At 51.6% G+C, this 27,083-nt stretch overlaps 1 protein-coding gene across 5 annotated transcripts in view; it reads right to left on the bottom strand.

Moving 5' to 3' along the window:
* Positions 1–1,968: 1,968 nt before the first annotated feature.
* Positions 1,969–27,083, bottom strand: part of MB21D2 (Mab-21 domain containing 2) — a 47,846-nt gene continuing 22,731 nt past the window's right edge. Inside the window, exons 1-3 of one of the 5 annotated variants that reach the window (XM_054984020.1) lie at positions 23,396–23,767; positions 22,749–22,882; positions 1,969–3,952 (exon numbers count right to left, since the gene is read on the bottom strand). In XM_054984020.1, the coding sequence (XP_054839995.1) occupies positions 2,688–3,952; positions 22,749–22,824 (1,341 nt within the window). In that variant the 5' untranslated portion in view covers positions 22,825–22,882; positions 23,396–23,767 and the 3' untranslated portion in view covers positions 1,969–2,687. Of the gene's footprint in view, positions 3,953–22,748; positions 22,886–23,395; positions 23,768–27,083 lie in introns of those variants that run through there. The other 4 variants (XM_054984021.1, XM_054984024.1, XM_054984022.1 and 1 more) reach the window with 4 other exon arrangements.

Below are 27,083 nucleotides of genomic sequence, written 5' to 3'. Positions count from 1 at the left end.
TGGCTTTCTAAGGCAGCAGCTAGATTCCTAGGGGCGGGGCTAGGAGGTGGCGGCTGGGATTGGTGAAGGGATAAAAGGGGACCCCCCCACACACACACACAAGCTGGGGTGGAGAGTAAGGAGTTAGATGAGAAGTGTGGAGAGATGGGAAGAGGCAGGAGTCATCTTGAGAAGGTAGGGATAGCAGTTAAAGGGGCAGTGGCTGACTCCAGCCCCAGAGGCCCTGCCAGCCAAAAGGGGGGAGCATTACAAGGGTTAAGACTGGTGCCATTCCCATCATAGCCAGGTGGTGTGACAGGCTCTGCCCTCTCCCTGCCCAGCATGCCAAGGCAGAGGGCCAGCCAGGCCCAGGCAGGTGCTGGCCACAAGGGTCACTGGACAGGCAAGGGGAGGGCCCCCTCCCTCCAAGGAGTACATGGAACAAATCAGGGTTCGATCCCCGGCAGCGTCTCCGGCTGAAAGGGCCTGGCAGGGGGTGATGGGAAAGACCGGACAGGCCGAGGGGCCGATTCCGCATAATGAAACTTCACCTGTGGAACAGCCCCAGTGGATCAGGGCTGTGGCCACGGGCACCTCCCCAAGGAACCAGGTGGGGCCAGTCTTGGCCAGCCCAAAGAGGTGGCAGCTGGAGGAATGTGGCCGTTCCCATTTTGCTTCTCAAAAAAAGGCCCCTCGCCTGCACATGCCATGACAAGGCTCACATTACCAGGCCGGGGGGGGGGGGAGTATTTATTTGCCTAATTTATACCCCAGCTTTCTCCCCAAAGGGGCTTCCTATGGTTCTCCCTTCCTCCATTTTACCCTCACAACCACCCTGTGAGGTAGGTTAGGCCGAGAGAGAGTGGCTGGCCCAAGGTCACCCAGCGAGCTTCCATGGCAGCGTGGGGATTCGAACCCGGGACTCCCACATCCTAGCCAGATATTCTAACCCTCACACCAAACTGACTGTCCGCTGCTGGAGGCCCTGAAGCAGGGGCTGGACAGGCCCCCGTCAGGAACGCTCTAACTTAAGACACCTGAAGCTGGGGGGGCAAGGAGGAGGGGGAGCAGTGCCCGCAGGTGAAATCGCAGCCCACCTGTGAATCTCCCCTCCCAATCTGAAAGGCACCGGTAACAACAGGGAACTTCCTCCCAGGAGTGGCTGAGAAAATGACGGGGAGCGAAGAGAGGGGCCAGGCTGAAGCTGGAGTCAGCGGCAGCCGAGCCCACAGTCAGTGCTGTGAGAGCCCAGCGAAGCCCCAGAGGGCTGACCGGGGGGGGCAGGGTTGCTAGACCCCCTGAGGGCTAAACAGGGGGGCGAGGGGCCAGCAAGTGCTTACTCCGCACTCCCACACTGCCAGAAAATGACATCATTTCCAGCACGACACTGAAACAACGGGCCAGTTTTTAGAGAATCAGCCCCCAACGCGACTCGTTGCTTCTGCATTGGGCTGGAGATGACATCATTTCCTGGCCATTTCGGCTGCATGCCACGCCAGCGCAGTGCCCCCAGTTGGCTGGTTCCCTGCACCTTTCCCTCCCTCTGCTGGCCAGGTTAGTGGTGGCAGCGGCAGTGGGTGGCAGACCCTATGCCCCCAGCGGGGGACTGCGAACCCTAACTGGGGAGCAGGACATGCCACCAACTGGTGCTTGGTCTAGAGCAGGGAGACTCCCCCCGTTTCAGCCTCCCCCCATTTCAGCCTCCTAATGGAAGACTCTCCAGGGACGACTTCCTGCCCTTGCAAAGTTAAGCCACCGAAACGGTTGCTTCTCACCCAAATCAGGAAGAAGGTGTCCAGGGAACCCCATGCCACTGCATCCTGCCCTCCCGGCACAAGAGAACCCAGCACACCCGCTCATGGACTGCGCTAAAGGCAGCAGGATGGCCCGGCGCCCGGCACTCCTTCAGCGCTCTCCCAACAAACGCTCAACTGTGCAAGAAGTACACATCCCAAGGAGACGGGAGGCAGAAGATTTCATTCGCGCAAGTTAACGTTGATAATGGTATGTTCTTTAATAGCATTTAAATAAGGCTTTGAATAATTACACACGCTAAAAACTAACATTCCAGAACCTCATTCCGCTTGGAAGGTTGGCCAAAACAGCCTTCTCTGCACTGCACGAAGTTTGATTCTGAACAAATTACATTCAAGAAGAGGTGACTGGGGTGGGGGGATACCCCAAATTTGAAGAAGTCTGTTGCATCGTTGGTTCTGAAAGCCAACTTGATCCTTTTGGATAAGGAAAGTGAAGAACAAATAAAGCGGGACCTTGGCCAAGGAAATGGAAACCCGCCCCAAATTCCAGACTAGAAATTCTTACCCTCACCATTTCCCAGCAAAATAAGCTCTCAGGAAGAAAAGCAAAACGGTCTCGACAGAGAAGAGGAAAGGAGTGCAGGGCAGGAAACTGTCAAGTGGCAGCCCCCTAACTGGGCATCAGGGAAGCTTGGAAAATAAAAAGGTGGGGAAAACGTGTGCAGGTGGGTGGGTGGTCAAGGTCACCTTCAAAAATTACGGGCACACACAAAATTATTTGGGAGGGAAGAAGCGGAAAATAAAATAGTAATGTGCCGTTTCAAAGCTTGCATCACACTCCAGTACCATGACGATGTTTGTCTTTCTCAGCAAATCCAACGGGTGGCTATGTAAGAACGGCTGAAGAGGTCAAACGAGGGGAACCATCAGCAGAGTCGAGCGCAGGGGCTCTCAGAAGAATTTGTCGTCGATTCTGAAGTGAGGCCGCGTAACATCATCAGGATTAATGAAAACCGAGATGGATTTCCCAGGGTTCTCCGTCACCAGCTGCTGCAACTTTTTGGCCAACCGGTCATCGGGCTGGTTGGCGTCCCCGCCGTCGGACTGAGGAGACGGGATGCTGGTGGTGCTCCCCCGCCTCTGAAGCTCTAACGTTAGCCGGTTGGCTGCCTTGACGTGCTCAATGGCAGTTCGGAGGTGTTCAGTGGGATCGGAGCGCACCGAGGAGAGCTTCCGCGCATGGAGCATGACCGTCTCCTCGGACAGATGCTCCAACATGTTGCACTGGGGGATGAAGTAATTGGGGCACATCTTGTTCACCAAGCAGTGCTGTAGGTCGTCAATGAGACCCAAGAGGAAGTGGGCCGCATAGTCCTCTTGAGCCAAGTAGTTGGCCGGCAGCCTGTCGCACGCCCAGAGCATCATGCTCCGCAAGTGATATGGGCTGATGGCCTTGGGCCGGGAGAGCAGCTTGATAATTATGGCTTTGCACGCCTGGTAGGCCTGCATGAGGCTGCCGGAGATGCACTTCTTCAGCTGAACTTCGCTCCGGGCAAAGGAGAGCCGCCACTCGTTATCCTTCCTGCCTTTGTAAGAACAGGCAGGGACTAAGTAGAACCCGCTGATGACTTCTTCCTCCGTGATCTTCCCGTCCCAGAAGTGATTCTCCATCAGCCAGCTTTGGGCTACCGCCGGCCAACCTTTGAAAGACACCACCGGCACAATGTCATAGAGCATGCGGCTGCTGCCGACCCCCAAGATGATGGAGATAATTGTCCCGTTCTTCTCCACCTTCTCCACTTTGGGCATCCCCCTCTGAGGCTTCTTCTGGATCTCCGAGAGGACAATCCTGATGGAGTCGTAGAACCAGTCCGCCACTTTTGTCGGGGAAAAGAAGTAATTGGTAGCCCCGTTGATATGGTCCACAATAGTGCAGCAGTCCTTCCACTTGCTGATCGTCCCTTCGTCAAAGAGCCGCAAGCTCAGCCACGAGTGGCACAGGGCCGAGTGGCGCATGTCCAGGGTGACTGGCTGGTTCCGGTCGTGGAGCTTCAAGGCTGGCACAAGGAGGGTGAAGTCCATGTCGTAGTCAGTCCCGCGAGCATAGATGTTCAATTCGTCCAGGTCCAGATCCACCACACCTTCCCGGACCCCACCAGAAAGCAGCAGGTACTCGTTGGCTACGGGGAGTTTTTGGTCAAGCTTCTGCACCATGCCTGCAGAGACAAAGGAGGACAAGGTTAGAGCAAGAGCACACGCAAGCCACCACACGGCCCCAGTTACCAGAGAGAGAGGAGACAGAGCAGCCATGCCAAGGCGGAACTCGGAAGCCCGTATTTGGGGCATCTCAGCCGCCCTGAGCCCATTCGTGGGGAGGGCGGGATATAAGTCAAATAAAATAAATAAATTAATAAATCTCTTCCACTTCTGCATGTTGGAGCAGCATTTTTCCCCATTTAGTGAACATTTTTACATGGTCCAAATCCCACACCCAGGACAGAAAAGTAAAGTCAAGGGGACTTGCAAGACGGAAACGTTATCTAAACCGGCTGTCAGGACATGTGGATCAGGCTAAAGTTTCCCAGGACAAGGGTGGCCACCGAGCACAAGGAGCTGCTGTGTCCTGAGTTCAGGGCTACAATCACACCTTGGAAAAAGCACTGCCCATTCATATATCTGCACAACTTCTGACCCACAACGTCTGACTCACAATCCACCAGCCCTTTAGGGCAACCCCACAGGAGCTCAGTAAGCCCCTCACTTTTCTACCAGTCCAGGATGGCGCGAACAGCGAGAGATGCTGCCAACAAGCCTCCACTTTGGGTTTCTCTTGCCCCCACCCCAATGTCAGGCTACGAGACCACATTCTCTCTGCCTGTCACACGGGGCCAAGAGCTTCTGGCTGTTACCACCGCAAAGGACAGAGAGGCCAGCAGAGCAGCCAGTCTGTAAGCGTCCTCTGGCCCTGCATCCGGCCACTGGAGCACTGCAAAGGTCTCCCAGCGATTCATCAGTGTGCCCGGAGCCACCACATGAAGCTGTCACATGGGCGCTGTCCAAAGAAAAAAAACTGTTTGCCGTTTCCCACCTCAGACTTGCCATTCTAATAATCTAATCCAACTGTTTGTATTACCTGCCAAGGTTACACACCCCTTCAGTCAGACCAAGAATGCCCCAAAGTCCAAACACATCCTGTACCTGCCTGGAAGCCGTTTGGTGTAGTGGTTAAGAGCGCGGGACTCTAATCTGGAGAGCCCCATTTGATTCCCCACTCCTCCGCTTGAAGCCAACTGGGTGACCTTGGGTCAGTCACAGCTCTCTCAGAGCTCTCTCAGCCCCACCCACCTCACAGGGTGTTTTGTTGTGGGGATAATAATAACACTTTGTAAACTGCTCTGAGTGGGCATTAAGTTGTCCTGAAGGGCGGTATATAAATCGAATGTTGTTGTTGTTGTTGTTATGTGGAAGTTTCCCAGGGGTCCTGAAACACCCACCCCTCCCTCCCTCCAGTCAGGTCGCTCACCTGACCACCCACCTCGTCCCCTTCTAAGCGTACAAAGCCAAGACTCTCTGGCTTGGGTGCTTCACCACTGTCCTACCACCGGGGCCAGAACCTGTCTCAAAAGAGCACTGCTGATGGTCTCCAAAAACTCTCTGGGCAGCTGCAGAGCACCTGCTGATACAGGTCAGCCTTCCCTGCTTTTCCTGCCCTGCCATGTAGGCTCTTGCCTCAGTGCTTGGATCCCTGCTGAGACCTTCAAGGGCAGGTAGGTGCAACCCTTCCTGTTCTCTCCCCTGCGACTAACTTCGGGTGCCCGAGTGGGTTTCTTAGCGTTGGTATTTGTATACTTGGCATTATTCTGACTGCTTGAGTTGGCTAATTCACACACAGACACACGCACGAGTCTTGGTGTTCCTTCCAAGCGTGCATTTATGTACATCCTTCATCATTTGCCTTTCTCAGTGAGACTTACGGAAGATTACAGAATTTGAAAACAATGCAAATGAGGCTGGTATAATAAGGACATCTGGACCGTGAATCTAGAGAGCAACGAAATGAAAACAGTAGAATTCGGCCAACACACAAGGTTTAAACTTTTTCACAGACATTAAAGCTACAACCCAACCCCTTTATTAAAACTGCCCTCTAGTAGAGCTGCCTTACCAAAGACCCCTTTGTAACTGTTTTATGGTTCCCTCCCCAAAGTGGGGCACTCTTTAAGCAGTGGGTAGAATCTCACTCCGCAGTGGAGTGGCAGGCAGAGGAAGGAAGGCCGCTTCTTTACACTCCGGCTGTTTTAGGAGAGCCCAAACCGGAAAGCGGGTACCGTTAACTCTGAAAGGTGTCCAGCGTACACTCCACTTCTGACCTCATATGGGAAAGGCGGGAGGGGAGGAAAAGATCCCGCTCTGGCAGGCCAGAATACATCAGTTAGAGGGCTACACTTCACTTTGTGGCACAACACACAGCCACGGAGACGCAAAAAGGAAGCCCTTCCAAAGAGAGTCTCAGACTCCCAGGAATAACGGCCCTTGCGTAAAAGAAGTCCATCTGCTTAAATCTTGCAAGCGAATGGAGAACCATTCCATTGCGAAGGCATGCCCTGATATTTCGAAGTTTGGATCCAAGGGAGGCATGTTTAATAACAACAACAACATTTGATGAATATACTGCCCTTCAGGACAACTTAACACCCCCTCAGAGTGCTTTACAAAGTATGTTATGATTATCCCCAAAACAACCGCCTCTCCCTGTACGATTATCCCCAGAACAACCGCCTCTCCCTGTACGTTCCCCGGAGATCACTTCGATCAGCGAATAAATATTTACTTGTGGTCCCCGGCCCTAAGGAAGCCCACCTCGCTTCAACCAGGGCCAGGCCCTTTTCAGTCCTGGCCCCAGCCTGGTGGAACGCTTTGTCAATGGAAACCCGGGCCCAGCGGGACATATTATAGTTCCGCCGGGCCTGTAAGACAGAGCTGTTCCGCCAGGCATTTGGTGATTGAAGGGGGCGGTGCCATGTCGGCCTCCCACCTTTGGGGTGGGGAAGGTTCTCCCCACCACTGCACCTTGTTAATTTGTTTTATTATTTGTATATTGATTTTAGTCTTTGTTTTTATCAATTTTAACTGTTCACCGCCCAGAGCCCCTGGGGATGGGCGGTATATAAATTGAAAAAATAAATAAATAATAAATAAATAAACACCCTGTGAGGTGGGTGGGGCTGAGAGAGCTCTGAGAGAGCTGTGACTGACCCAAGGTCACCCAGCTGGCTTCAAGTGGAGGAGTGGGGAATCAAACCTGGTTCTCCAGATTAGAGTCCTGCCGCTCTGTAACTACTACACCAAACTGGCTTTAGGCTGGAGAGGTGAAACTGAAAGAGCCTTCTGGGAGGTGAAGATGGTATTAATAAACCCTCTGAGGAGCGATCTCTGCCAGCTCTGTCTTTTTAAACTAGGTTTCCTGGCTAACATTGCGTATCTCTACACTTGACAAACACGCTGAGGCATCTCCGGTACAGAGGCTCTCAGCCCTGACTGTCTTCCCAGATCCAGGCAGTGATTATGAGGCCAGGGTAGAACCTGGCACCCGGGAAAGTCTGGGTACTATTGACAGCAAACAACATGGACGGCATCAGAAAAGCTCTCACCAGCGTTTCAGGAAAGCAGCCCCTGCTCTGCCACCCAGCTGAGTGGACTTCATTATTCTCACTGCAGGAGGGACATTAAGCCCCAGGTTTAAATAACCAGAAGGAGGGAGTGAAAGTAATGACCTGCCATGTACTTATGCATGCGCTGTTGGGGTGGGACAGCCCATTACCCCAACCCAGTTAGCTGCTCCATTTAGCAAGTGAGAACACGAACGTCAAAAAGACACCCCAGCAGGTTATTGGGAAAAGCTGGTGCTTGAAGGGCTTGGCCTATAAATCGTCTTAAAGAGGTCACTGAAAGGGAATCAAGGGAAGGCCAAAATAGTTTAATAGTAAAGAGTCCAGTAGCACCTTTAAGACTAACCAACTTTACTGTAGCAGAAGCTTTCGAGAACCGCCGATGTGGATCTATGACCAAAATAGTTTGTGAGAGTTCCAGAAAGCTGCTCTGTCCAGTCCAGAAGCCCGTGGACAAGGTGAAATGCACTTAACTGTATTGTGTAGCCCAGGCACCAGAGCAATTAAAATTCTGAGAACACAACACACAAGGGCACACACACTCACAGTGCCCAGGATCAAAGAGAAAAGAGATTTTGGAAATTTCTCTACCAAGCAAGCCAACTGGTCACCTGGGAAGTTTCTCCTCCCTCTTGGCCAATTTGCGGGGAATTTAATCTCCCACCCTGGAGCAACTGGAGTTGTGGCTCCATGTCCTGGACAGATCTCAGACATCTGACTCCAGAGGCCAAGGCCACACGGCCTCTGCATTTGAAACTCTCCAGCCCATCAGCCTGAACTATTTTCAGCAGAGAACTGCCTTAGAGGAGACCGCAGCCTGCCACTGCCCTCCTCTACCCTCTGCAGGAGCTTTTCAGACTACTGACCCAGAAGGACACCAAGCCCTCTGCAGGGGGCACAGAAAAGCCAGCGCCTCTTAGTTGCGAGGGGCACGCAATGGGTGTCTTCTTGGGGCTGCTGCAAGCAGATGAGGAAGACCGACCCTCTCCCCACTTATCAAGGAAAAATGAAACGGAGATCCAAGAACCTGGCTGGTGGCCAAGACCCTTGGACCTGCTTCACAGACAGACAGACAGACATTTCAGACGCATGGCGCACGTCTCTCTTGGCCAGCCTTTTCGGCAGATCCAGAGAACCCGTGTTCTTTAGCCATCTGCCCAGTTACCGGGGCAGTAAGGATCTCCTCTGGCCAACTGGGAGAAGTCCTCTGTTCCTTACCTTTTTATGTTACAGAAGGGATACATCACGGTCAAATGCGGGCTTCTAAAACGCTGAGGGCCTGTGGAAACTGATTTGCAACACGTGCCTCCCTGGCCCTTCGTTATTTGGAGGAAGGCCGAGCCATAACCATCCCAAGGCACCCACCATGGTATCTTGCAGGCAGATTAGCGTGGGAAGAGCGGCCGTGGAGAAAGAGCACTTGACCTCTGGAGGCAGCCCAGCACTTTGGGGATTCTCCCCCAGCCCTCCAGAAGGCCAGTCCCTGGCCACGCTCCTGCGACTGTGCACCAATGCTCTGAAGGCCCTTTCACAAGACACTCCCCACATGCGCATAGAAGGAAAGGAGCGCCTCTCCGCTGGTGCACCCGGCCATGGCCTCACTCACCCCAAAGCAACTAGGCAGCCACTCGGCCCCCTTCTCCCCTCCCCTGCAGACTCTCTGCCCATTCCCTTGGGGCAACCCAGCTGGGACGCTTGCCAGCAGAGTGCCCGTGGGCACCTCTGGAGAAACAGAGGAGAAGGAGAGTTCTTCAGCACAGGCAGGGTGTGAAATGTGCCAAATGAGAAGGTCTGTGAGTGGCAAGAAGATCCGGTCGGAGAGCAGCCGGGCACACTTCTGTAGACTGATAGCTCCACTGAAACAGAGTAAGCCACGGAGCCTCAACCGACACCCCCCACCGTTCCCCACTCTTGTCCGCTATCTGGGATCCAGCCAAGATCAGGCTAAGGAGCCAAACCACCATCCTTTAAAAAGGCATTTGATTTCTCGACTGCTCCAACGTAGATCTCTCACAGCAGATCACAGCACAGGATCCATTCAAACCACAAGAAGAACCAAAGAAAGCAAAAAGCCTTCCGGGACCCTGCGGAAACGGAAGGGTTGGCTATGAAGTTCAGAAATGAGGGCAAGTTTCTGGGCCCCCTCGGCTGGGGAAATATCAAATTGATCATTCAAAAACCAGCAAAGTAGTAGAGTCCTGTAGCACCTTTAAGACTAACCAACTTTACTGTAGCATGAGCTTTCAAGAACCACAGCTCTCTTCGTCAGACGCATCTCACGATGCTGTAGTTCTCAAAAGCTTATGCTACAATAAAGTTCATTAGTCTTAAGGGTGCTACTGGACTCTTTTCTATTGTCACAGGTAACTCCTCTGGATCAAAACCAGAAAAGCAACTTAAGGTATTAGCACAGAGAAGGGGTCTCCTCTTGACACCCTCCCATCTCACCCCCCGCAACCACACTGGGGACCGTTTCCGTTGCTCGGTTAATGCTCCACCCCAGGCTCTTCTCCTGTGTCGCATCTACCATGAGCCGCGTCTGGAAATGACATTCGGAAGCATTAAATCACGAACAAAGAGGAGGTTGGATTTGTGCCTGATTGTCAGCGTTTCAGAGCACCCTCTTCAAACCGGGCAAACTTTTCTGGCACGACGACTGAGTGAAAAGGCAAAATCTCCAAAAGCCATTTGGAAATGTGTTACTCAGCAGTGACATCAGTGAGAGGAATGGACCCCCATTTCCGGCTCTTCGTATTCTTTTTAGAAATGTGCTGTTAAATAAACATGCCTCTGAGAAAGAGCTCTATGGGACGGTTTGGAGTTATTTTGGGGGAACTATTTTTAAAATCACGTGCCGAGTGAATGTGATGCTTGGTTCCATTTTGGAGGTTCTGAGATGCAATAAAAAAGAACAGAAATGTCTTGAGGGAGGGAAAAAATGCTTCCGCATCCTCCAACCACCACGTTATGCCTCTGAGGGCTAGTCAGCAATTTTTCCTAAAATAGTAAGTGCTGCTCGAGGGCTACCTTTTACAAAAGTCTTTATTCAGCCTCATTATGGAGAATGCGCAGTACAAAACCCTGCACAACCCGCACTTTATTTTAAGATGTGCATGTCTGGCTCTCTCACAACCACCCAACCACAACTCCACTTTTTCTTTCCTAATTCCCCAAACCAGATGCAGGCACAGACTTACAAAGCTGGGTCTGTCTGCTGACAGCACCTGAAAAGAAGATGCATGTGTGTGGGGGGGCTCCTTTCCTTCAAGGGCAGAGCGCCACTCCAGTGGGGTGTCGCTGGCATGCACAAATCAATGGGCAGCGGCCTTCCCACAACATGCCACCTGGCTCCTGGGGCACTTCTGACCGAGACTGAACGCAGGGCATCCAGTTCAAGGACAGCCACCCTCTTTACAACAGCGACAGTGATAAAAAAACACCCAAAGCCAAAGGCCAGTTGTCACTTAGAATATGGGTTGGCCTCACCTGCACAATTGCTGAATTTTAAAAATCTGAAATCACCATTCTGTAAGTCTCAAGTGGGTAGTCATGTTGGTCTGTAGAAGAAGAGCAAGATTTGGGTCCAGTAGCACCTTACAGACCAACCAGATTTCCAGGGTATGAGCTTTTGAGAGTCAGAGCTCCTGGAGCATGAAAGCTCATATCCTGGAAATCTAGTCGGTCTTTAAGGTGCAGCTGGACCCGAATCTCGGTCATCTTCCTGTAAGCGAAGAAGCTGCGACTTCAGAACCACAAGTATGGAGGTCAGGGTGGAGAGAAGAGTCAAGTGACCGAGCCACCTCCTTTCTTTACATCCTTTGCTACCATGTTAATTTAATAATGGTATACTCCAAATATGATAAAGCCACACTTTAATTGTGGGGTATTCTGTCTCCCCCCCCCCACAATATCCCACAATAACCCTCTTAGCAGCTTTAAGCAATCAAGACTAACACATGTCTGAAGAAACTACCAATTCTTATAAACTATCTTAACAGGATCTAGCAGTCTATTATTGCACATAACATACCATAAATAAACTGAATCCCATTTTGCCAGAATCGATTATTCAGTTTTGGACCTTCTCAAAACACATCTATCAAACCTGCACTGAGTTTTGTTTTGAGGCCCTCCCCCCAAGAGTGAGAGGAACCAGACGGGGAAAGGCAGAAACCACAGGCCGGAAGGGACCTCGGCGGCTTCGCTCTGGAGCTCTGGCAAGACAGGCAGAGGAGGAGAAGGCAAGAAAACCTCCCTGACAAATGGAAAAGGAGGGAAGAGAACAAAGGGAGGTGCCTCTCCCCATCTTACTTGGGGTGGCCGAGAACAAGAACGGCAGCGGCATTCACCCCCCCTCCTCCTCATTTTAAACACACACATATTACTGTGCAGAGCCCCCCACCCCACCCCACCCCACGCTTGCATTTCTTCCTCGCTGCTCTTTGCATGCACAAGGTCCAGGCAGCAGGCCCTGGAGGAAGGTTTCTCTCCCGCTGTCTATTGCACATTCACAGCTGCAGCCTGAAACGTCCGGCAACACTGAAGCCACCTCAGACCTCTTCGCCCAGTTTGCTCTTCTTTTCTCTTTTGAACCGCAAGTTGCTCTAAACAGAGGCTCCCAGCCCTGGTTCTGTTGCCTGGAAACCACAGGAAGCAGTGGATCTAGCAGAAATTCAAATAAAACTAAGGTTTTTTTAAAAAAAATTTTTTAGAGCTTTAGGTAACGCAGCTCCCTGCATTCTCTCTCCCCACGTGTCCAGCCACTGTTCTTTTAATCGCTTAAATTCACTCGGGAAACCAAAGTGCCCCTAACACTGACGTCCTCTGGTTGGCCAGACGGTGGCGCAAGCGGTACAACGCACAGTTTGCGCCAGCAAAGAAAAGGCTGCCGGCTGGATTCTGGAAAAGTGGGAAGGGTGGGGGGTGGGGGGAGAGGAAGGAAAGGGCTCTGGCAGGGTTCACTGGGTGTTCAGGAAGGCAAGGCAATGCCCAACCATTGTGCCTGATCACGCCCACCCCAGGCCAGCCTCCCCCTCTGCAGCGGACCCATTCCAGGACACTGCTTCGGTCCTGGCCCAAAGGCAGGCTTAGAAAAAAAGCCATATTGCTTATGTGGGGCAGCAACTAAATCTTTGAACTGCATTCAATTCTGATGTTGCCTTCAACCGTGGTTCATATGCCATAGTTGGATTAAACTTCAGTTTAGAGTAATGTCTGAATGCTGCCCCCCCCCCCGGCCCGCACAAAAACCAACTCTGGCAGCAGGATGACCACAAACTGGGTTTCTTAGCCAGAAGTAGCCCCCACTTGGGGAATTCCAGCTCGCCCCCATCCTGGTTAGCCATCCCACCTGAATGCAGGACTCCAGGGTGGCCCTGCTGGGAGTCTCCATCACAGAAGGGCAAAAAGAAACCCAGCTCTCTTCTGCCTCAATCAGATCCCACGGGCAGCAGGATTTCAGAGCACGGGCTGGTTAGTTGCAACGGTCGGCTGCCTAAACTACGGTTCGTTTAATAAACCATGGCTGGTTTGTGTATTTCCCACACTTTCCCTCCATGAGGCTTACCAAAGCTTACTCAAGCACAATTCATCATGACATTTGGATCCAGACCCTGTGAGTCAACCTACATGTCACGACAGCCATCAATTAACCGAGACATAAGCAAAGCATCACCAAAAGCCTGGCTAGCCCCTCCCCCCGGGTCTCTGCCCACTTTGGAGGCTGCTAGTTGGATGCCAGCTGCTTGTCTCCAATGTGGGCGCAGACCCAGTTGTGATCCCCCCCCACTCTACCCCTCTGGATGCCTCTTAATGGCCCTTGAGGTGCTTAACTTGTATCTGTTTACCTTATGGGATTGTATTGAAACGTACTTACTTGATACTGATTGTATTAACCTCATACTGTGTAATCCGCCTTGAGTCTCAGTGAGAAAGGCGGACTATAAATGACGTAAATAAAAAGAAATAAATAAACATTTTTCCAAGTGCTCCACCCTCTAGCTGAGTCTGCCATCTGGTGGGGAAATGCCCCCAACGAAGTGCTCAGTGGCTCGAAAGCTCCCGTGCGCCAGACGAGCCCCCAGGCTAAAATCTGCCCATTTCTATCATACACCCATTTCAGAAATCGTAGAACTCTATGGCCATTTCCACACATGTTGAATAATGCACTTTCAATGCACTTTCGCAATCCTTTAGAAGTGGATTTTTTGTTCCACACATGGAAAATCAGTTTCAAATGTTCACTAAAGAGTATTGAAAGTGGATTATCCAACGTGTGTGGAAGCAGCCAAGATGCCATGACAAGCTGCAGTATTCCCTCCTCGGAAGCATAAAGGCCTTATTTAGCCGTAAAACCTATACACTTTAATAGTCGTATCGAGCAGTTATGATACACATTTAAAGGGAACACTATCCGCCTAGCAAAAATGAGAACTCTTTGCAAAACCCTTTCCTCTCAGCAATTTAAATTACCAGTTTAAACTAGTATCTCTTGATTAAGCCCAGCTGCTAATACTTTAGCAATTAATCCTGTGAGGCCACACTGGAAGGACCTAAACCCACATGCTCTCTTGTGCAAAGCCCCCCCACCCTCCCGGCAGAAAGTCACCTCACCTCAGAAGAACCCTGGCTTAGTCGTGACCCTCCGTGGGGGTCAAGAACTCTTTTCCTGCCCACACAACCCCCTGCACAGAGGAAGCCTGGCTGGCTGAGTCCAGAGCTGCCATTAGAGGAATTTTTTTCCTCCGAAGGAAACAAACGCCCTTCCCTTCTCATTTACACCTCTTGGGATCCTTAGCAAGTTAAGCAGTCAAAGCAAAATACTCTGACATTTCTGAAAAGCACGTACTGGTAAATGTGAACGTTGTATACAGTTCAGGGTGTTTTTTTTTCCAAAAACTGCTATTTATAAATATAGTTTCAGGTGGAGAGGCGTGTTGGTCTGCAATTGAAGATTAAGATCGGGGTCCAACTGCGCCTTAAAACCCAACAAGATTTCCAAGGAATGAGCTTTTGAAAGTCAGGGGGGCTTGGACTTCGAAAGCTCATACACTGGAAATCTGGCTGGCCTTTAAGGTGCTCTTGGTCCTGGATCTTACTATCTATACATCTCCTAGAAAGCCGTACAACACTGCAGGTTTACAATCTCATCAAAGACGAGACACCTCAGGGGAGACGAGGAAAGGCGCCCCCAGGGCTTGGTCACCAAGGAAGATCAAGAAAGGCACTCTGCAGGCCAAACACACACACAAGCAACAACGTGCACCTTATTAAGCCCTTTTCAGACCTATTCATGGTTATGGGCCAAAGACTGGAGCCCTCCGCCTGCTCTGGACTTCTAACCAAGAACTCCTACATAAGAGCAGACCAACGAGGGGCCATCTAGTCCAGCACCCGCAAGCCAGCAGTCATCGATCAGCCCATCTTGCGGCAGTGAGAAGCGGTACTGCCTTTTGTCTGTCTCCAGTCTACGGCCCGTCCTTTTCATAGGGTGGCCCCTGAGTTCTAGTTTTACGAGAGAAGGAGAAAAGTTTCGCGCTGTCCACTTTTTTCTACCACACACGTCGTTCTGCAGACTTCCCACCCTTCAGCCACAATTTGTCTCAGCTACAAAGCTCCCGTGCAGCAACCTCGCCTCGCAGGGCAGGCGCGCCCTTTTCTGCATTCTCCCCAGATATTTCATAGGAGATATCGCTTCCAGAACGGGATGTGCTATGCCAAATGAGACCACACCAGAGACTTCAACAAGGGCGTCACTCGATCAGCAGTTTTATTCTCAGGCTGTTCCCTGATGGCCCACTGCGGCCAATTCCCCCTCTTTCCCTGCTGCAGCAGGATTCGACATTTACTGAGTGCTCTCCAAAAACTACAGGGCCCGGGGTCCGGTTCACCAGTTGGCAGTGGAAAGGCACTCAGTCCTCTGAAGGGGCTCCTCGGTTTAGTGCAATGCCAGACACAGCAGACGCCATGCCCAGCAGTACTAGGCAAGTCAAGGGTGGCACGCTTGCATGTGGGTAAGATACCACTAACGCAGGAGGCGGGGAAAGAGTTTGGGCTGAAGGCCACACCAGGAGCTCAGCCCGCTTTTCACAGCTAGTTGCCCACCAGCTCTCCCAGAAGCGCATCCCTCTCCCACTCTGCTGCCCCGCAGGGCCCTCCCTCTGCTATGCCAGTTTGGGCAGCTCAGCTGTCAAGCAGACCAAGGGCTGGGTGGAGCACACCTCTGCTCTAAGGCAGCCCAGCTCGGGGGGGGGGGGGGGAGGCAAGCAGCTACCGTCAAACAACCAGCAGAAGATGGTTGTTGTGGGTTTTCCGGGCTGTATTGCTGTGGTCTTGGCATTGTAGTTCCTGACGTTTCGCCAGCAGCTGTGGCTGGCATCTTCAGAGGTGTAGCACCAAAAGACAGAGATCTCTCAGTGTCACAGCCAGGTGGGGACGCCTGTGGAGGTGTTGAGGGGGGTTTGAGAGAGAAGCCGCGCCTTCTCCATTTGGGCCTACTAAGAAAGCTAGAAGTCGACTTGGTCCTGTTACTTTTACCTTGATATTTTCCTTCCCTAGCCACATATTCATTGTGCAATCTAAAGAGGAATGCCACGAAGAGAAGGCCGTCCGGAGAAGACCGCGGGAGTGTTTAGGACAGGCTACAGATTTTCTCGGTGCCCTCTCCCTCCCCCCCAGCCTTGAGTGGGGGCTCCTTTTGGAGCTGAAGAAGAAGAAGAAGAAGAAGGAGGAGGAGGAGGAGGAGGAGAAGAAGAAGAAGAAGAAGAAGAAGAAGATAACGTGTGGAGCCAAGCTAGTGACACTTTCTTTGTTTATGTGACCTGCTGAAATTTGAAAACTGACCTGTCACTCATTTGTATCAATTGTAAAATTTTGAAATTCCATTGATTTCTGTTTTCCCGTTTGTGCAAAATTCTTTATTACTACAAACAATATTGTTTTACTTCGTTCCGTCTATGAGAAGGTATAAATGCAAGTCTAAAATCCTTTACAGACAGGCACCATTGTTGTATGAGTGCCTCAGGTTTATCTGAGGATATCCGTCAGGAAACTTTTCCTTCTTTGCACCACTAAAGTGTTGTCTGCCTTCGTAAGTGAAAACTGGGATTTTGGAGGGGTCTCTGAAATGGGAGAAGTGGAGAAAATCCCCTCGCGGCCAGTTCTCCCAGAAGGCTGCATGCTTCCCAGGGCGCTCCGTGCACAGGCGAAAAGGGAACTCTTGTTGCGCCAATTGCTCAGCAGCAGACACACCCCACAAGTCTGGCCACTGGTTTCCCTGGCACAGCCTGCCTCAACCAGCAGCTGCTTCCCGAACTTTCAAGCAGAGAAAAGTATTTCCAAGTTACTCGAGACTGTTTCACCGGAGATGCAAGAACGGACTCCGGCACCTTTGGAGCACAAAGCAGGAGCCGCAGAGAAAAATATCTTCAATTCTTAGGAAGCGTCTCTATTTACATTGCGTTTTCAGTCCTGAAGTTCTTTCTTCATTAAACACAGGAAAGGTTGAACAGCATCGCAGTGAAGCAGTTCAAGCTCCTCTGCGCCACCACCGCGAAAGAGGAGACGCAAAAGCCTTCTGACTCGGATGCTTTTCGCCAAGACAAGCTTTCTGGACTGCGCCTCCTGCTTCCCTATCAGCAAACGAAAAGGCTATTTTGCACAGGAAACGGCTTTTGTGACTACGCAGTCCAGACCCAAAGGTGCTCTTTGTATCCCTCGCAAGCCCCACATCCCACATCCCACAAACCCATGCTCAGAAGAAGAGCGGGAGGCATCTCTGCCCAGCTGGGAACCCAACGCACAGTGGAGCCATTGTCCCAAGGCCACAAGCAGCCCCACCCACCACTGCTGGGCCACAGCCAAAAGGCCTCGCGTGACCCTTCTGGGACCAGCACTCATCAGGCGGCTGCCCAAGGGTAGTCCAACCTAGATCCAACACCGCACTGCACTCCACAGCCTGTGGGTCCAACACGGCAAATTCACCTCCCTTTGTGCTTCTGCCACACCGGCTTGCCGGCTCACAGAGGCACCCTGCACCAGGCAGCTCCAGTTTGGAAGACGACCTTCTGCTGGAAAACAAGGGCCAGATCTGCCGAGACCTTCAAACCATAGCAGGGCTTCTTCACGTGGCAACTGGCTGGGCAAACAGCAACAGAAGCCTGAAACTCGCTGGCCTGGGAACTCCTGGTGTTGCTCGCAAGTAGAGAGCCAGTCAGGAGCCAAGGAACTGGCACTCAGCATCACACAGAGACAGCGGCCAGGCCTGCCATTCACAGAACACCCACGAAGTCTGCCCTGAAAAGGCCAACAAGCCGGAGGAGGCCTGGAGGATTTCTGCCGCCAAGGCTGGCAGCCGGAGGGGGAAGCCCAAAGCGATGCTGCTCAGGGCCAAGCGGGGAGGGGGAGAACGGAAGAGCTGCCAGGCAGGACCATCGTCTCCCCCACCCCTTTCCCGCTGGGGCAGCTTTCAAGTCTCTTCTGGCCATTGTGAGTTGCAGCTGGGGGGGGGGGCTAGGGGGCAGGAGAGCGGCTGCCAAACAGAGGCCCTGCGCGAGTCGCCGCCACAGCAGGCCTGCAGCCAAACATGCCCCTCCGGAGGCGCCCCAGGCAGCCCAGCCCATTTCTATGCCTGTCCTCCCCTTCGGAGAGGACCCAAGTCCTGACGCCTCCGGGCCCCCTGAAGGGGCAGATTCCTGGCACCACCCACCCCAGTGCATCAGCAGCCAGAGTCCTAGTCCATCCTCCCAAAGAGCCATTTGCGCACCAGGCCAGTTGCCGCCTGCAGCCTGTTTGGTGCAAAATGCGAAGTGCCCTCCGAGACCTGCAAGACAGCTAAGCAAGTGAACGCACGCGCAAAACCTCTGCTCAGCGGAAAGGGCCACAGGTAAGCACGCGTGTTCTATCCTGGAGGCAGCGACACTCTGCACAAATGATAGTTTTAAGCTTCACCTTGTGAAGAGAGAGACCTCAAGCTGTGTCGTGGCCCCCAGCCCCATGCCTGCCACGGCGCTCCAGGCAATCAGAAGCCCTCTGCTGAAAAGAGAGAGCCTGTTTATTTTGGGGGAATGGGAAGCCATCTTTTTACTGTCCTCAATCTCAGAGCATTAAGCACAATCTCCTCTGCCCAGAGAGAGCATCTGTACCAGGGTGGGTGTACACACTGGGACAGGGCCTTCTCTGTAGTGCCCTGAGACTCTGGAACTCCCTGCCACAGGAGCCTCTCATGCCGGGTTTCTAGCATCGTTGTAAAACGCAGATGGTTCTCTCTATAAATGCTATTGTTTCATTTTTAATTTTAAAACACATAAATCTTTCTCTTTCAAAAAAAATCTGCAGCCTGTTTTTAGTTTTACATTGTTAATCTAGGGAACTGTTAATCTAGCGTTTTTTAATCAGTCATAGAATCATAGGGTTGGAAGGGGCCTCCAGTGTCATCTAGTCCAACCCCCTGCACAATGCAGGAAATTCACAACTACCTCCCCCCCCCACACACACACACACTCATACCCAGCGACCCCTGCTCCACGCCCAGAAGATGGCCAAACACCATCAGGATCCCCGGCCAAACTGGCCTGGGGAAAATGGCTTCCTCAACAGTGGTGATGGGCACTACCCTGGGCATGTCAGAAGGGGCCACGAGAACTAAGCCCTGGTGTGCTCAGGCCCCTCCTCTCACGGGCAGAGAGGGGCAGCCTCCTGCTCCCCAAGCAGCGGTGCCCTGCAAGCAAACTTCACCCTGGGGAGACGAGGCCCACAGCGCCTTAGTGTCAAATGGCGGGGTGTTTGTAGAGCTTGCAGAAGTTCCCAGGGGCAGCTGGACAACAGAGGGGAATGAGCTCCCGGCTGCCAGCTGAAAGCACATCAGAACGTTGCAATGCAATCACTATGGGAGAAAAAGGGCAGGCTTTGTTCTCCTTTCACTGCAAGTGACCACCAGCACCCGACATCTCAGCACAGCATCAGCAACACAATGTGCGAGACTTCACAGCATCCTTATCGGCCTTCCAGAAGGTGTCTCTTCCGGCACCTCTGAGGATTTCCTGCATGGGCCCTGGTCGGCCTTTGATAATCCCTCTTGGGTGCCGGAATCCAGCAGGGAGCTTTGGTGCCATCATGCAGAGGAGGATTCCAGAACCAGAGGAACCGTATTGTCCCGTATCAGGCTAGGTCTAGATGCCTGCTACCCAAATTTAGCACCCTGCAATCTGTATCTTTATGCAAATGCACAGGTATTTATTTTGCATAATTTAACCTCCCTAGGCTGGCCACAAAGAAGTGGAAAGGGAAAAGACCTGGTTTTCATACAGTGCTTTCGAACTGTTTCCTGTGGTCATAAAAGCTAAGCATTTTTTCTTATCTCAGATTCACTGGATGCTGGAATATGTGCCCAGCACTACCACTCTGTTACACAAACACCACGTCCACAGAAAATTCAGCCCAGTCTCTGCTTGGTGTTCATATGCTACAAAAGTGCTACACAGGACAATCTCCCATCGCCAAGGCATTCCAATTTGTGGAAAACAGTAAAGAGTCCAGTAGCACCTATAAGACTAACTAGCTTTATTGTAGCACAAGCTTTCGAGAACCACAGCTCTCTTCGTCAGATGCAACTTTACTGTAGCATAAGCTTTCGAGAACCACAGCTCTCTTTGTCAGATGCAATTTGATTGTAGCATATCGAAAATCAAAAATAAATCAAAAATATATAAATAAGCTTTCAAGAACCACAGCTCTCTTTGTCAGAAGCGACTTGATTGTAGCATAAGCTTTCGAGAACCACAGCTCTCTTTATCAGATGCATCTGGACATTTGATTACATCTGATGAAGAGAGCTGTGGTTCTCAAAAGCTTATGCTACAATAAAATTGGTTAGTTTTAAAGGTGCTACTAGAGTCTTTACTATTTTATCTAAAGATAGTTTTCTATTTAAGATACATTATAGTCCAAAGGTTATCATAATGAAATAAGGATTAGTTTTTAATTATGTAGCATGAGGCTGTATATTCATGCAATGATTACATTTTTTGTAAACGAATTCCATTAATCCATTCACAATGTCATGCTCTTTCTGGAAGATTATTGGGCAGTTTTTCCGTCTAGAAGATATTGTCACAGATGCTTGGTTTTACAGTTCTCAAAACTGTGAATTTGTGTCGGCAGAGATCATATGCCTCTTCTTCACAGCAAAAAGGTTATAAAATCAACATACACACTTGAGAAAAAGACCTCAATCCCATTGCTCCTTTGCAAATCTTTGTGCACAGAACCAGCCCCCTTACCTCTTAAGTGCTAAGATACAAAAAACTCAATGAATAGAAGATTGTGGGGAGAAGAAGAGATGTGCACAAGAAGCTAAGTGTGAGGAGTCCTTGTGTAGAAAACCATGAGTTAAATCTCATCTTACTGACTAGTGATTTAAATCACGATTTGAGTCCAGTGGCACCTTAGAGACCAATGAGTTTTTAAGAGTGTCAGCTTTTGAGAGTCGGAGCCCCCTTTTAGAAACCAGACAGAAAAGACACAAAAAGAGCTGATGAAAAGGAAGTTGGGCCCAGGTGCTACGAGGGAGGCGTTGCTTCTCAGCCCCTCTTAGCTGGGAGGTGGGTGGGAGGAAGCCCACTTTGGAAAGCAATGCAACACACCATGGGTTTTCACCTGCACAGGAGGGCGGAGCTTATTCTCACATCAACACATGCACGCCCAGTCCCAGTTTAGTGAAATGTAGGACTTCTGCTCACACCTGCAAACACTACAACACGGACTTTCAAAGCAACCCCCTGCTTAGCCTGCCGGCTTGACCTGGTCTACAAAACACACACCAAGGAGGAGCAAGACCCTCCCCCCCATTAGAACAGACCTCACCGTGACTAAGGCGGAGAATAGGATTAGGGTCCAGGCTGGGAAGATGAAGCCAAGCTGCTTCGTGCCAAGATGGGGCCTTTAAACCCCAACACAGTGCGAATCCCTCTCCCCAGAAACCACACCTGCAGCCCACGGCAACGAGGGGCATTTGAATGCCAGCGGCAGGGTTGGGGGGGTTTTCTTGCCAGCTTCTGGATCCAACACTTCACACCCTCCGATCATTTCTTTAAATTCTTAACACATGAAAATGAACAAGAAGGCATTAAAAGTATGCAGGAAGGCCTGGAGCACAGATTGCTGAAGAGACCAGACCAAATTAGGGAGATCCGAGTTCAAATCACCCTCAACCAGTTTGGTGTAGTGCTTAAGAGCGTGGGACTCTAATCTGGAGAGCCGGGTTTGATTCCCCGCTCCTCCGCTTGAAGCCAACTGGGTGACCTTGGGGCAGTCGCAGCTCTCTCGGAGCTCTCTCAGCCCCACCCACCTCACAGGGTGTTTATTGTTGTGGGGATAATAACAACATATTTTGTAAACTGCTTTGAGTGGTTGTTAATTTATCCAGAAGGGCGGTGTATAAATCGATTGTTGTTGTTGTTGTTGTTGTTGTTATTATTATTATTATTATTATTATTATTATTATCATCAGTCAGCAAAGAACTGCTTGCATGATGGACTGGGTTCCCCCTCCCCCTCCCCCCCGCCCACCGTTTTCTGGCTGCATTCACCCACAGCTGCCCTGTTTTGAAACCTCGCTCTCTCGCTTCAGGGTATTGAAAAACTAACAGTGAGTAATATTTAACTTGATAAGGACAGCATTCTGCTGGGGGCGGCAGTCCTGTGGTGGAGGTTAGGCCGTAGGCACTTCAAACCAACCAACCCCAAAGACGCTCATTTCTTGCCCCACCTGGTGGAATGCAGCCCTGGGCAAGGCGGCACCTTCTCGTCACACAAACGGCGAAGGAATCCACAGCGGAAGCGAAACAACTCCTTTTCCCCAGAGTGGACTGAAAATGCAGGGACTGGTCTACTCAGATGCGAGCCTCAAAGGGGTTTAATTTCCAGGAAATTATGCACAGGATTTCAGTTTCAGAAGAGCTGGACCCGGTGGCTGATGAGCACAGCTACGCAGGGACTTGACCCTCAGCAGTGGCCGTTGCCTCCTCCGTCGGCTTGAGTACATTCTTGTCCATCACAAACCTGGGAATTTAGAGAACTGAGCTGGTTCCAGAGGGGAGCCAGGGCAGGCGGATCCAGGAAACGCTTGGATCTCAGCGCCCGGGATATTCTGCCCCGGCCCTTCTCTTCCTACCGCCCCCTCCCTCGGCCCAGTCTCTTGGTCACTGATTCATCGCCACTTCGCAGGGGGGCCTCTCCCTTTTCCTGGGCAGAGTTCTTGCCAGCAAAGGCAGCCCGCGGGTCCAAAGGAACAGATGGCCGCTTTGTGCTCCTCTCTTTTCTACGTGGGAGGAAGAGGGTTACTCACCAGGACAAGGATCAGCCAACTTACTCTGCGGCACTGCACCGTGGCAACAAACCAACGTGCTCAGAGTCCAGTCCATGTGGCGCTGTGACTAGTGTCGGATTGCAGCGTGGGAGGCCCGGATTCCAATCCCTGCTCTGCTAGGGGAGGGAGGGGGGAGCTGTTACTTTATACGTTTTTTAAAAAAAAAAAACAGATTAGGCAATTTACAGGGAAGAGATCCATTGTTAGCTAGTAAAGAGCCCAGTAGCACCTTTAAGGCGAACCAACTTTATTGTAGCATAAGCTTTCTGACGAGGCATCTGACGAAGAGAGCTGCGGTCCTCAAAAGCTTATGCTACAATAAAGTTGGTTCGCCTTAAAGGTGCGACTGGACTCTTTACTATTTTGCAATTACAGACTAACACGGCTAACTCCTCTAGATGGTCAGCTAAAAGAGTGCTTCTTCATTCAGAGACAGTGCATCAGACATGGGAGCGCATGTGCAGAGTAAGAAGTTATCACCAACACGCCCCTCCTCGGTCCTTTTTTGGAGACAGACAGCTGGCCTAGAAGACTTTTTCTCTGGCTCAGCAGGACACTCCCTTCCTGTCCCCCCCCCCCCCCGCTGGCTGCCACAAATCTCCTCCCGAAGTCACCCAAAACAGCACCTCCGTTTGCAGGGCGGTTTGGTCCGCCTGCTGCCGCTGAAGTCCGGTGGGCCGAGGCTCCCAATTCATCGTTAAGCAGGCAGCCCTTTTCCAGTTGCAATTTGAGACTCGCTAACCGACTCACAAGTCCGAGCCAGGGCTATGCCGGGGGAATGCTGGAATGGCGACAGAACACCTGCAGGAGGCAGGGTGCTGCCTCCTCTTTGGGAAGGTCTAATGTGGCGCCCACTGCAAGCATGCGCTGGGCACCATGCCCCATGGCACCCGTCCAGAGCGCCACACTACAAGCGCACGTCTTCGCCCCTGCATCTGGAACAGGGGCCTCTTATGCGGACGTGAAGCTCTGACACACAGCACGGTGGTCGTCATGGGCGCAGCAGTCAAAGGCATCTCCTCCCTAACTGGGGAGGCCGGGGTGGGGGGGGGAGCAAAGAGATCGACAAAAGGGGTCTGCCCTCTTTTCTACAGAAGTCTGTGGTTTGTGGAGGGGTGTGGGATGGGGGGGGGGGGGGTCAACAAAATCCCCAAAGGCTGAGTGAAAGTTGGAAAGCCACGTTCTATCCATGTTGTAACTCGCACTGAACAATGTGGGGAGGGCGGAATAAAAATAGAAAATAAATAAATAAAATAAATAAATATCTATCTCAACACCGCCTCTCTGCTTGTGCCAGCTGGAAGGGGAAGCCGCCCTGCCTGCAGCCAGCGGGGCCCTGGGAGCGTGCCCCCCTTCCAAGCACGGAAGGGCATCCAACGGAAGGGCAACACCCTGCTTCAAGGCATCACGCCCCTGCTAGTCCTTGACCTGGATAGCCCAGGCTAGCCTGATCTTCTCAGGTCTCGGAAGCGAAGCAGGGTGGGCCCTGGTGGGCCACTGAGGAAGTCCAGCGTCTCTATGCAGAGGCCCTGAAAGCCCAACAGGGTCACCTAAGTCAGCGGCAACTCGACAGCACTTTGCCTCCAGAAAACCTATTTTTTTTTAGAATTTATTTACATTATCTGTAGTCCACCTTTCTCACGGAGGCTCAAGATGGATTACATACTGTGACCAAAACGGCGTGAAATCTAAAAACCAATATAAAAGGCCTCGGATTGCAGAAATCGGAAAGCACAGCTTATGAGACATTATACGCTAAACCAATTCTAAAAAGAGGAATCTGTTCACATGTATTTTAAGGATCCTATCCAGAGCCTGAAAACAGGTGCCAGGCTGCGGGTTGGCTCCCTGAACAGACCAAGCAGCAACCATCGGATCCTCCGTACTTGAAAGAGAAAGAACAGCCCTAAAAGTTTTGCTAGAGCCGGGTCTAAAGTCCCCTCCATTTATCACTTGAGCCATAAAATCCGAGGAGGCCCAGCCTCCGCCCTCTGAGCAGCCGCTGGCCTCGTAAAGCCTGCGCAGCTCAGCGCTCTCTCGCTCTCTTTCAAAAGAGTTGCAACAGCTGCAGTTGCCCAAGGCCAGGAGAATCTCCTTCCAGCTGCTCTCTGGAAGATGGCCAATTTCATTAAAAGAAAGGCAGTTCGCTCATCAAGTTCTCATGAAAAGAGGCTCTCAGAAAACACAGCTGGCCAAGGGGGGGGGGGGCGGCTGGGCAAGGGCGCCCAGTTAACCTGCCCAGAGTGGAGGTTTGGCCAGCCTACGTGGAGGAACCTGGGGGTTGAAAAGGGACCAAGACGGCCGAGCAGCTCCCAGCCCTGCCGTTCCTTGCATGCTGACAAAGAGTGAGAATGACACACTCCTGCGGCGCACCAGACAGAGCTGTGGGCATGAAAGGAAGTTTATCCTTCTGAGAGAGAGAGAGAGAGAGAGAGAGAGAGAGAGAGAGAGAGAGAGAGAGAGAGAGAGAGAGAGAGAGAGAGAGAGAGTGTGTGTGTGTGTGTGTGTGTGTGTGTGTGTGTGTGTGTGTGTGTGTGTGTGTGTGTGTGTGTTTGGGAGGGGAGATCTCTGCTTCTAAAAGGGAGACGAAAAGGCCCTTCAGCTTTAAGCTGCAGACCCCAAAATGCAGAGCTCCCTTCCTATCCCCTCCTGCGTGCATCCCCCTGCAGCCCAGCCAGTCGTCCCCCAAAACGTTTCGGCTGGGATGAGCGCTGCATGGCTGCCTCCCCTGCCCTGCGACAGCTGAGTGCAAAGCCGGCAGAAGGCTCCAGCTCGGGTGGACCTGGGGGTGGGGGCGGCAATCCCAGCACTGAAGAGCCAGCCGCCAAGCATGCCTGCCAGTCCCTACAGGCCCCAGGGGAGGCAGGTAATTGCCCGGGGTCTCCCCCATGGAGCACCCCCCCCGCGCCATCAATGACACCAATATGCTACACTCAGCAATCCTACTAGGTTGCTCTTGATGCAAAATGGGACCTCCGGGGGTGGAGCGGGGGATTCCCTTTGATTATCATATATGAATTTGGCCTAAGTGTGATATTATGGGCCAACTTTGCATTTGACATTGTTATTTAGTTGGCAAAATGTGGAAGTGAGGGGCCCATTTGCAGGAAGATGAAGGGTCTCTCTAAGTCAATCTGAGGCTGTATTTGTCTTCAATTTCATAGAATCATATGGTTGGAAGGGATCTCCAGGGTCATCTAGTCCAACCCCCTGCACAATGCGGGAAATTCACAACTACCTCCCCCCCCACACACACACCCAGCGACCCCTGCTCCATGCCCAGAAGACAGCAAAACACCATCAGGATCCCTAGCCAAACTGGCCTGGGGAAAATTGCTACCTGACCCCAAGGTGACAATCGGCCTTACCTGGGCATCTAAGAAGGGGCCACGAGAACTAAGCACTGATGCAGCCCTTCCAAAACCGCCAAAGAAGGAGAGCCCACCACCTCCCGAGGTCTAAAGCTTCACGTGCTATTGCATTAAAATATCAAGTAAAGACAGGGCTTTTTTTCTGGGAAAGGAGGTGGTGGAACTCAGCAGTGGAACTCAGGACCGCACAATGACGTCACTTTGGTTCAGCTGGAACAAGGGGGGAGTTTTTTTAAGTTTAAATCACCCTCTGCGAAAATGGTCACATGGCTGGTGGCCCCGCCCCCTGATCTCCAGACAGAGGAGAGTTTAGATCGCCCTCCGCACCATAACGCGCGGAGGGTGAGCTAAACTCCCCTCTGTCTGGAGATCAGGGGGCAGGGCCACCGGCCATGTGACCATTTTCAAGAGGTGCTGGAACTCCGTTCCACCACGTTCCCGCTGAAAAAAAGCCCTGATCTTTGTAAAGAGTCTCTGAAACCTGTTTTTCCCCTAAGAAAAAAGGACAATGAAAGAGAGAAGAAAGAGGGGCCCCTTCCAGGGAACATTTAACTCTATGCCATAAAAATGGCCTGCTATAACCTGCGCCGCAAACGGTGAATGCAAACGCCTCTCTGGAGAGCCACTGGCCCGCTTCACCCACCACACTTGTATGGTGAAAAGCCACAAGTGGGCTGGGACATACAGCAACTGAGCGAAAACCCAGAGAGAGCTGCCGCAATCCAAGACTGCGCTGAATTTGCCAGGGCAACAAAGTGACTCTAATGTGCATGCAGTGTATTATTATTTACATTATTTATAGTCCCCCTTTCTCACTGAGACACAAGGAGGATTGCAGGTAATATTGCCCAGATGGGGGGACGGGCGGTGGAGAAAACAGAAAAGAACAAACATTTTGAATATAGCAACTCCAAATTCTTCTGAAAGTTGTGGTTACTTCTGC

The sequence above is a fragment of the Eublepharis macularius genome, chromosome 6 (assembly GCF_028583425.1).
Source record: "Eublepharis macularius isolate TG4126 chromosome 6, MPM_Emac_v1.0, whole genome shotgun sequence".
In the NCBI taxonomy this organism is placed as follows: domain Eukaryota; kingdom Metazoa; phylum Chordata; class Lepidosauria; order Squamata; family Eublepharidae; genus Eublepharis; species Eublepharis macularius.
This window is presented reverse-complemented; position numbering and strand designations above follow the sequence as displayed.